Below are 11389 nucleotides of genomic sequence, written 5' to 3'. Positions count from 1 at the left end.
CAATGGTGGAGATGCTACACGAGCGCTCTCACGAACCCCTTTGATCTGTGTCCAAAAACCGACTCTCGACGGATCCGCAACGAGCTTAGGCCAACAGGTACAAGCCACCCATCCACATGCTCGTGCATGTCCGAGTTCGCCTTGGCTTGGCCAACATGTAGAGGCCCCTTTAGGAGGTTAAAGGTGTTTGTTGATACTTTTTATAATAAGTTTTATATTTAATCTTATTTATTTATATTTAATTTCCTCTCATTTTCTTTTTTTGTAATAAAAATAATACAATCCCAGTGCAATGGCTGAAACCACTAGTACGTCCGCCATGCTTGCCTCTCTGAATAACACTGACATGTGGATGGTTCGCTCTTTGTTTACCGAGAATTTGTACAAGCCTCCGATTCGTGGCGAGGGACCAACATGTGGATCCACCTTATAGATTTATGTTAATTTCTTACAAATATTTTAAATTTTCCATATGTAATAACCATGTAATATATTGTTGTATTCATATATCTATTGGTTGAATCGATAGAGACTGAAAAAGGTTCTCTGATCAACTTATAGGCAATATTTTACATTCAGTAGCTCTTAATGGCTTTTACATGACTTGATATATCACTAATCAAAATTTAAGTTCAACATGTAATTTGAAATAAACCAACCATTTCTGTAATATTCGTGAGTTAACACCCTGACCATCTTCTCCATACTTTTTTACGATTATATTTTCTATTACTATTTGCACTAAACTTCATACACACTATAAATAATGAATGTGTTCACGTTAATAGATTGTTTTATGATAAAAAGAAACCTAAAGATTCACGGCGAGCTTATTAGTATATCTATGTATAATAAAATGATCTTTAACACACATAAAAAAGGCCCTCCTTCCCGGCAGGACCCGCCCCACTACCACTCTCATTGAGCGACGGTCCTATATCACTTTTGAAGGACGGGTCCAGCCGGGAAGAATTATCTTTTTTTGAGTGTGTTTGTTATGATCTCCTTTTATGGGATTGTGACATGTCGTACATCGACCAACTTACTATTAGTTTCTGTGTTCGTACTTCAGATGAGTAAGGCTATCTCGGAGGGCGGAAGTGGCGTTTTTCACATCGTTTTCCAATTTCAGGCGCCTTTTAAATGAGCTGTTCAGTGCACACATCGATTAACTCCACTTTTTGAAAAATCTTAAATTTAAGTGTCAAAGCACTTGGAATAATCATTACTTTTTATATTTATTATAGCTTTCCTGAATAATACAGATTAACACCATTAAACGCCAATTTTTTTTTTGGCAATTGAATAATAAGTAAATTATTTCAGAAGCCATTATGATCAACTCCATACTCTAATGTAAATAGTTTCAACAACGCAATTATATTATATTATTATTTGTTCCGGCCGTGCATCATCGCTTTTTTTTTAAAAGCAGCCGAAGGTGCTTCCTCCTCCCTCCCCCCTCCCCACCCCTCAACGATATTGGTAACAAAATCACATCGGCAAACAGATGAAAAGAAGCGCAATGCAAACGGAAGTTAGTATAACAGTGATCTCGCATGCTGAATGTTATTGTATACTTCACCAATATTATATGGACTACATATTCTCTTGGTATTTTCAACATTATTCCCAGATTGTTTTTAAAGAAATATATATTATACCGTTATAATCAAGATGAGTGAGATAAATAACAATGTGGATGAGGAAAACACTGATGGTTCTTCAATACGATTTATCAACAGAAAGTCTGGTACAAGAAGACGTTTATCGTTTTCCCCGGATTCATCTGATTGGAACAGTACAAATTTCCCAACAAATACATTGATTGGAAGTAAAAGAAGTCGTAATCCTGATAAATGGACACGAAATTTACAAAAGCATAACAGAACAAAAGGTTTGGCATACAGGAATAAGGGAGGAAAAATAAAAACATTTGTCGAAATAAAATGCAGATGCACATCTGCATCAAGAACTGTACCATTACCGACGATTATTTTTTGGCTATTCTTTCTTATTAATTTTATATACCGTTAGATGAAAGCTATATCTGTATTTATGCATTCTACATTATATATTTGAATTTATATTGTAACAGGAATTTTAGGAAACAATATACTTTATCGCGTTTCTCAACTTTTTGTTTTATGGAGTTAATCGATGTGTGCACTGAACGGCTCAAATATTGCTCTATTAAACTATCTTAAGTTTCCTTAAAAGGGAGACGCCTTAATAAACTCGGATACAACGGCTTCATTGTCATTGCTTGTTTTCCGAGATGGATTTTTATTTGATTTTCTAGAATTTAATTTTTTCATTCGCCGGGATTGTCATCAACTCTAGCTGCAAGATTTCCCGATTGAAGTAGAGAATATATTATTTGTATTTACGTTTCATCAGAAATCGCAGAAGGTAGAGAGGTTGCCTTTTTATTAAGTCACTTTACCACTAGATTATCGTGAACATGCTCTTTTGTCGATGAGAGAGGTTCTGATCACACGAAGTGAATATACATATCATAATACCAGAATTATTTATTTCTTCATTTATTTTATAATTAATATCAGACAGGGAAATTTCCATATCTTTGAGCCATTCTGTTTTTGTTAAAATCAGAAATAATTTTACATTATTTAAAATATTTACCAGTTTTTATTCTTTTATTGTTATTTTCTTTGAAAAGAACGAAAATAAGCTTTATTGATGTAATGACACAAACATTTATTGTTTAGATCACAGTTATTGTTGGCGGTGTTTTGGATTAATGGTGATAACTGACACCCCACTCCAACTTGCTGAGCTGAGTACACCCATCGATACAGAAGAGATTGGTTGTGGCATCATTTAATATTCTTTCTCAGACATTAAATGTTACTTTAACCATCGTGATCGTTCCAAATACAAGCAGTTTGTTTGAATTTTTTTTGTTTTAGTTTATATTGCTCTTTAAATAAGTGGTGAATAAATAAAAATTGGTAAGTAGTTTTTTTTCTTTATTCAGTCGTACATGAATGTTTTTATTGTCACAATGAAATCAAGGCAATAAACCCGAACAATAAATTGTAGTAGGTATATTAAATAGTACCAAAGAGCAAGATGTGGTTATCTTACTAAGTGTAAAGATAACTAGGATTAATATTAGACTTAAGGATCCTGTTAATGTAAGGTTTATTATTAAGTGTACTTTTTTTTTTAGATAATGTTGAATTTTATTGATTCAGTATGTTCGAAGAGGAAACGGATCATTTTGGACTAGGGCATTGATAAACAACGTGGACTGAGATGGTATACATTATTTTTTAATTTACATATCTATAACTCTCTTAAATTCACCAGAAATAAGTAACCTATTACATGAAGGGAAATAAATCATCAATTATTTAAACATTTCTATTAAAACACACTGGTAATTTATAATGGTACATAGTTTATATCCAAGCTTAATATTCTACTTTTATATAATGCAATTATTTCTTAAATACAAAAGAAAAGTTTAAAAAAATTAAAATTATTATTTTTTTAATTGTTATTGACAATTTATCACTTTGTTTGATTTATCATAATATTCAATCCTTATTATCATCACTTTTTAATTTATGCTTAGAAATGAGATCAATACAAACCTCAGAATTAATAAAATACAAAGGTAATTCTTTGTTTGATAGATTGTCATTTAATCTACACTAAAATATTTGTTCAATAAAAAGTCTTATAAACCGTTTATACCTAATATACATCAATGTTCATGTCTATCTATCTAACATGTTAATGTTAATATCTAACATCTATTATATACATATTGATTTAATAATGGAAGAATGAAAAACATAAATATACGAAGAGGATTTGTCTGCTTTGCAGAATGTCTTATTGGTCAACTATCGGTGGTCGTGGGCCAGGTCTGATGAATCGGATGGGTGGTGGCGGAAGAAGTTGTTTGCATTCCTCCATCCTGTTTTTAACAACTTGGCATTCTTGGCCTAAATTAAAGAATAAAAAAAATATTAATTAATAAATAATAATTACGTATAGCTGAAGATTTTGTTTGTTTTATTCCACTAATGTTAGGAGCAATAAGTCCGATTTAAGAAATACATTTTGTATTAGATATGCGTTTATTGTGGAAGGCTCTGGGCTATATATTATCAGAATACAATTCGAACGAACTGAAGAGTAACCGCATAATAAAATGCTTGCGTAGGGGTGTGGCTGTAATCATTGCCATGAGATAATGTTGAAACTGAAATTGATGTTAGTGATTCTCTTTATATTGCAGATCTACTATAATACGAATTTGAAGAAAAATCTATCGTAAGAGGTTTAAAAAAATATATATATATTTTTACCTGGGGTCAGAACCAAAGAGTAAAAACAGTAAATAGTTTTAAGATCTGCAGAAATATAGAGAAACCAATTATTCAGGGCCTTATTTACTTAACGATCCCTCTAGATCCCAGTTTACAAAAAATACATTTACAAAAAAGAAAATGTTAGGATGAGTTAAGGAAGTTCTTATAGACTTATATATGATATTTTTCAATACAGTTAATATGTTCATCAAAAATTGTTCTTTTGAGGACCCCTTTTACTGACCGATCGCTCTACTCCCTGCACCCCTTCCGATGTTAAGAAGAGAGGGCGAGAAAAATTCTAGGATAGTCCAAACTTTAAATCCCACCATGCATTTATTTCTAAGACTACCTTAAGGAAATGAGGAATTTACTTAATTGTTAAAAAAAAAAAAGGTTGTGAACATAGAGGGCATGTAAAAATCTATCTTTTTTCAAATAAGAAGAACTGTATATATCACAGCTTGTATACAGGAGTTAATCCACCGAGCCCATAGGGTATTTTATTTGCAATGTGCAACATTCTGTTTTATGTGCAGCAAAAACTGCATTTTTGCAATCTTGGGATCACTTGATGGTCAACAATCATGGGAAACATTTCCATTTCATTATCGACCAAAAATGTTTCTACTATTTTTATAATTCTTCCTTATATGGTTTTTAATATAGATATTAAGTTAAACGAACATTTCGGATTAGATTAAAATAAAAGATAAAGTAATGAAATATTAATTAAGCTTACTTTTAATTAGTTATGATTATTTTGTTTGTAAAATTACATTGTTTCTTGTTACGTGGCTTCGTAACATTCATCCAAGGTTATCAAACACAATAGCGGAAGGTGTGAATGGTGCGAGTGGGTCACGGACCGGAAGTCACCTCACCTTGTCTTTCTTTAGTTTGGCTCAAGGCGCGTCACCATTAGCGATGGTTACATAAACTATGGATTACTAATTGCCTATGTTTAAGAGGAACTAGGACTCCCTCGATGTTTTGGAGTTTAAACATTCCGCAAGTTTAAGTGTTACTCCGTGTGAACAGGAGCGTAAGCAGAATTTTTTAATTGGAAGGAGCGAGGGATTCAATAAGGACACACAACACAGTATAACATGTGAAGACAGTCATCTGCTCCTGTCGTTTATTATTTATTAATACTTTAGTTCGTAATTTGTTTTTTGTTTTATAAGTATTTCCTAAAATACAAAACTTATATTGGTCGATATGAAAATAATATTTTTACTTTCACTCGTAAAAAATTTCGAAGTTCAGTTCTCGAAACTTTGCACGATCGCTTTGAGGTTCTCTGTGTCCAATTTACCAAGTCTTGCGGATTGGTGTGTGGGTGTGGTCAGCATAACACAAAAACGAAAACTCATATACAACTGAAATTACATATTTAAGGAGAGTATATACCAGGGACGTGACTGTAACTTTTTTCGACAAAATCGACCGACTGAAATCTAGGGTTAGGCACTTCCAAACCTTTCATCTAAACCTTTCAGTTGGCAGGGATAACTCCATAAAATTATTCCTAGTATATTGAATATTGAGTCTATAATAATTTAGCACTCAATAACGCAGAATGTAAATTTTATTTAACTATTATATTTTTCAATGAGGTGTTTATTGTCGACTGTAGATAGAGGAGAAGATGGTCGAGAGGTGCACTCAGCAAAAGTACTTCAATAAACAAAAACTTATTTATTGTTGACGTTTCGACCTAAATTTCAGGTCTTCATCAGAGCTGCAAAAAACAGATTACAACCATAGCTCAGAGAAACTGATAAACCAACAAACTTTTTTATTTTTATGTTTCTTTATGTTATTTTTATGTTTCGAAACGTCGGCTCAAATAAATCTGTTTTATTTTTTATTTGTATATTTTTACTTACCGCACCCATCTTTTCCTCGTTGGTATATTTTTGACATACTTTTTCAAAGAAAAATGTTAAAATTTTGGCGCAAGAAGTAATGTTAAAAATACTTTTCAGAAAAAATTTCGAAAAAGTATGTCGAATTATCTACTGAAAAGCTCATTAGGATAATTAGTACGAACAAGTATTACCTCACTGACTAATATTGAAATACCAGTTGAAATACTAGTGAAGAATAATTTTAACTCCAAGTTGGCTGCTAAATGAAAGTTGTGTAGTGAGGAGAAATTCCCCATGATCCGTCCCTCCTTGTTTCGAGCGCGACTGCCTTGTAACGTCATGGTCTAATTAAAGCAGGGGTAGTTCTAGTCATTGGTTTAAGGGGGTTGAAAAAATATATATAAGGTTCTATCTTTGATTTAACTTCCTAAGGTTTTTGCATTTAAGGGCAATGAAGACAGGAATCAAACAGTTTTACCTTGAATCCTAACCACGATAACGGTGTCTATCAAGACAAACTGCTAAGAAAATTATTCATTGTAAAAAAAGATTCGAAACTGAACATTTTTGGTTTTAGTTTTGCAACAAAGAAAAAAAAATCTAAATAAATAAATTATAAAATCAAATTAAGGTATGTTAAAGCTAGGGATACAAAATATTGAGGCACCTTTTCGCATAAACATCACATTACTCTCATAAACATCTAAAATTAATGAAATAGAGTTAATAATATTAGATCTGTTGTTGAAAACTTGTTCATCCTGAGTAAGAGCGCATAACTCAGGATCCACCAATGAGCAACAAGTTTCCAACCACAGTCTTAATATTATTTAATCTATTTTATTAATTTTAGATGTTTATGCGAGTAATATGATGTGACCAGAAACAGCAAGAGGGAGGTCGGAAGTCTGTTCGAAGGTGATAGGTTCCATTTGTTTATTTTCTAAACGTATTTAAATGAACACATTGATAATGAATGTAAGTTGGAATATAAACTGAATGAAAATGAAATTGTATAAAATGGAGGGTAATCTTTATTCTAAGAAAAAAATAATGCAAGTATTCAATAAGAAAAATCACAATTAAACACCCCGTTACCCAACAGTAGAATTACATTGACATTATGAGCGAATATACTTTCAATTGAATATGGTTCTAAGATCAAGAGATGATATTGATAATTTTTTATTTTTGAAATAAGTGATTTTTAAAATAAACTAATTTGGAGGCGTTGATAGTAGAAATGAGATGAAAAATATGAAAGATGGACAAAAAAGAATCTCTGAAGAAAACAGTTCTATGCGAAGGATTTTTAAGGTTTGTCAACTGTGGTTTGGTAGTCAAGGAGTTAGTACAAGAGCCGGAAAGAAAAAATGGCATTTATTTCACTACAATTTTTTATTACTTTAATGAAAACTATGTATAATTGCTAGACAAAACTGATGAGTCTGCCAAGTATAGGTAGGGGGAATAAAAGATGGCGGCTGTTTCAAAACCTTAAAAAAACATAAATTTTTCATTCGAAACTCTATATCTTTATCTTTAAAACTACCAACAACACTAGAAAACCTAAAAGAACATTATTCAAAGAAGAGTAAATATTAGCCCTAATAGAGCTATGTATGTCCAATAGTTCTCGAGATATAGCCTTTTAGAAAGCAACATTTCATAAAAATGTACTGAAATATCAGTAGTTAGTTAATTTATTTTGAGAAATCTATATCTCAAGAACTATGTGACGTACAGATGTCTATTAGCACTCAAATTAAAGGTAGTTTAATTTACTATAAAGTAGTTTATTACCTTTAACTTCATAGGAATCGTAGTTTTCATTATATTTGCTAAAATAAATTGATTTACAGTTGTTCGGGCAATAAGTTTAATTTATGAAAAACTTTATTTCAGAAACCGTTGAACGTACAGATGTCTGCACTCAAATTAAAGCTAGTGAAATTTACTATAAAATAGTTAATAATATTTATTTGTTGTAGGAGTAGTAGTTTTTATGATATTTGACAAAATAAACTCACAAAATGTTAATTTCTAGTTGTTTGAATAAAATGTTGGATTTTTGGATAAATATATCTCTAGACCCATAAAACGCAAATACGTCTACCAACACTCAAAATAAAGAAAATTTAGGTTACTACAAAGTAGTTTATGACACGTATCTTCGTAGAGTTAGTAGTTTTTATGATATTCGCATATAACTATAACTTTGACACATGTAAATTTGCCCAAACAAATCAATTTATTTTAGAAAATATCATGAAAATTACTACTCCTGCAAAGATAAACTTCTTAAACTACTTTATAGCCCGTTAAACTAGCTTTAATTTGCGAGCTAATAGACACCTATACGTCGAATGGTTTTCGAGGTATAGATTTATCAAAATAAATTCACTAATTACTGATCTTTCAATACATTCTGTACAACATTTTTATGAAATGTTTTTTTTTAAAAAGTTATATCTCGAGAACTTTTGAAGGCAGAGAGCTCTATTAGGGCTTACATTTTAGCAAATGATTTAAATGATGCTCTCTTAGATTTTCTGTTGTTGTTGGTAGTTGTACAAATATAGAGGGCCGAATAAAAAAATATTTGTTTTTAACGTTTTGAAACAGCCGCCATTTTTTTTCCCTCTACGTATATTTGACTCACCAATTTTGACTATTAATTATACATAGTTTTCCTTAAAATAATCAAATATTGGGGTGAGATAACTGCCTTTTTTCTCCTCTTGGGCTCTTGTACTAAGTGGATTAAGGAAAAGCATCGACTATATATGGAGATTTCCTGAGATCAGCTCAGAAAGAAACCTGATTGGAGAGCAGAAATATCATACTGATTTTTGTATTACAATTAATAAATTACCACATTTGTTTAATGTATATCGAAAACAATACGAGTAATAAAAAGACTGTATAAACCATGATATTCCTGATTTTTAAGGCAAGACCATTATCTTTAGAACACAATTTTAGGCAAAACTATGTAAAACAAACCATGACATTAAATAATGGCGATTTTATCGCAGTGGATTATTCTTATTTAAATAATAATCCTAATAGACTGGATTACTATTTACACCAATAAAAAAAAAAATTAAAATATAGTTTTCTTATAAAATATTTATTGTTGATGCTTTAGATATATTACGTTACGTTTTGTTTCGTTGAAAGTAGACTGTTTTAATTTTGTTTATTATACAGGTTATTTAGCTCACACAGTATCATATTATATTTTTTTTATTTACGCGTATTGGGTAAACAAAATCTCTGGTTCATCAATCAATTTCTGTTATGTTTAAAAAAAATAAAAACAGATGTTTTTTATCCCCAAAGATGTCATATTTTCCTAACTATTCTTAATTTATTACCTCGTTATTGAATATCCTTTTCTTAGTTCGTATTTTGTGATATCTTTCTAGTACTTTTAATGTTATTTATTTTGTTTAAATTTCCCTTATCCTTCAGCTTTCCATTAACCTCAACAATTTTTGTTGGGGTCAGTCCTCCTGAGCCAACACTAGTAGAACGGAGAGTCTAACGTCTAACTACTATATTTAATATTTTTCAATATCACAACAATCTTTTTTTTTAGGAAAATTCAAGTCAGATTCGTTCTTAGTTCCTTTTGAAACACTTAAGTACGAATTTTCATACAAATCAGAAGTTATGATTGTTTGGGCTTGATTTTTGAAGGATACTTTTTTTCTGCTGATGACCCTTCACGAAATAAATTTAGAACTCCCCACAATGTTATCTAATCTAACTTAATTACAACCGTTGGAGAAATAAATTACTACTTTTTCAGCCCATATGAATATCTTTTAGATTTAATGTTTTTATATGATAGAGAAAATAGTTTCAAATCAAGTAAAATTTATGAAACGTTTTAGTTTGTATCTCCGGTTTTAATTTTTTTACAAAGGTACAGTTTGTTAGGAGTGGTTTTCAAGACGCTAAACGAGAGTTATTTAAAATATTACTAACGATTTCATATCTTCCTATAATACTAACAATAGTTAAATTACAGAAATTATGGTAAATATTTAACTGAGATTAACTTACTGTTTTTCCAGGTGTCCTCAGGGCAGTTCTGAAAAAAAATGAATTTTCATTTGGATCATCTTAAGTAGTTTACCACTAATCCCCATCTATGTAAATAATGTAATACATACCAAGAAAAGTTGCCTCGATAAACAAAAAGTTAATCTTTCTGGAATTGAACTGCAGGACGATTCCTCTTCCACAGACGATGAAGCAGAAAGCGAATCTTCTATTTCTTCAGCTAAGAAAAAAAATTGTTCTTGAATCTTTTGTATATTTTTAGAATATCTTAAATATGATGTAGATATTAAATAAGGTTGGGTTTTATTCTACTTTTTAGGTTTGTTTTTAAAATAATCACCCAACTATTTCAATTTAAATTCTTTATTCGAGCTATGGTTATCAAATTATGTACTGCAGTGTTTTTTGGATAAGTTCTATTAAAATTTTGATAAAACTTTAAGATGTCATTTAGAACCGTACATGGATGTAAATCGGTTTCTATAGCATGCTATTTGAAGTAAAAATATAAAGAAGAATATGATAAAAAATATATCATTAACATTTGCAATGGTAAAATAGGTTATAAATATTTAAACATAATATAATTTATATTTACAGCAAGATAGTAGAATAATATACTACGACAGGTTTATCTGACATAATGAGCTATTGGAGACACTAACCATAGATTATAAACATTGCCACCAATCAATAATATGGAATATTAATTTCATCTTCTGCTAAAAGCTATCTGTGTGTCTCTGTAATCAGTATTGTAGCTAATGTTTAGCCAAACCCTCACGACCATTTCTAAGTTATATCAATATTAAATGGATGATTAAAATTTTAATAATTTTAACTACGACAAAAATTGTAGGATTTGAATAAATAAAAAATTGAAGGTAAACTTAAAAAAACATGATTTGAGAGAGAGTGAGAGGAGAGGGATAAAGAGAGAGGGTTGCTACTAAAACGGGACTCTCCATTTGTATTTTTATTAAATATTACATTTCAGCGTTTTAAATTTAAATTTGGAGTTCTATCAATGGGTAGAGTCTCCACATGTTTGTATCATGTCATAATATCACTTAAATTAAATTTACTTGATAT

At 30.6% G+C, this 11389-nt stretch overlaps 1 protein-coding gene and 1 long non-coding RNA gene across 2 annotated transcripts in view; one reads left to right on the top strand and one right to left on the bottom strand.

Moving 5' to 3' along the window:
* Nucleotides 1–2839: 2839 nt before the first annotated feature.
* Nucleotides 2840–3385, top strand: LOC136795334 (uncharacterized). The gene is made up of 2 exons (XR_010842927.1): nt 2840–2975; nt 3197–3385. It is a non-coding gene; the product is annotated as an uncharacterized lncRNA (long non-coding RNA).
* A 401-nt stretch (nt 3386–3786) lies between these two features.
* LOC106678981 (uncharacterized) overlaps nt 3787–11389 on the bottom strand; it is an 18283-nt gene continuing 10680 nt past the window's right edge. Inside the window, exons 7-9 of the mRNA XM_014417868.3 lie at nt 10408–10517; nt 10298–10325; nt 3787–3980 (exon numbers count right to left, since the gene is read on the bottom strand). Of these exons, the coding sequence (XP_014273354.1) occupies nt 3868–3980; nt 10298–10325; nt 10408–10517 (251 nt within the window). The 3' untranslated portion in view covers nt 3787–3867. The remainder of the gene's footprint in view (nt 3981–10297; nt 10326–10407; nt 10518–11389) is intronic.

The sequence above is a fragment of the Halyomorpha halys genome, unplaced genomic scaffold (genome assembly GCF_000696795.3).
Source record: "Halyomorpha halys isolate HHAL.00 unplaced genomic scaffold, Hhal_1.1 Scaffold170.1, whole genome shotgun sequence".
In the NCBI taxonomy this organism is placed as follows: domain Eukaryota; kingdom Metazoa; phylum Arthropoda; class Insecta; order Hemiptera; family Pentatomidae; genus Halyomorpha; species Halyomorpha halys.
Note: the sequence above shows the minus strand (reverse complement) of the source record. Positions and strands in the feature narration are given on the sequence as shown.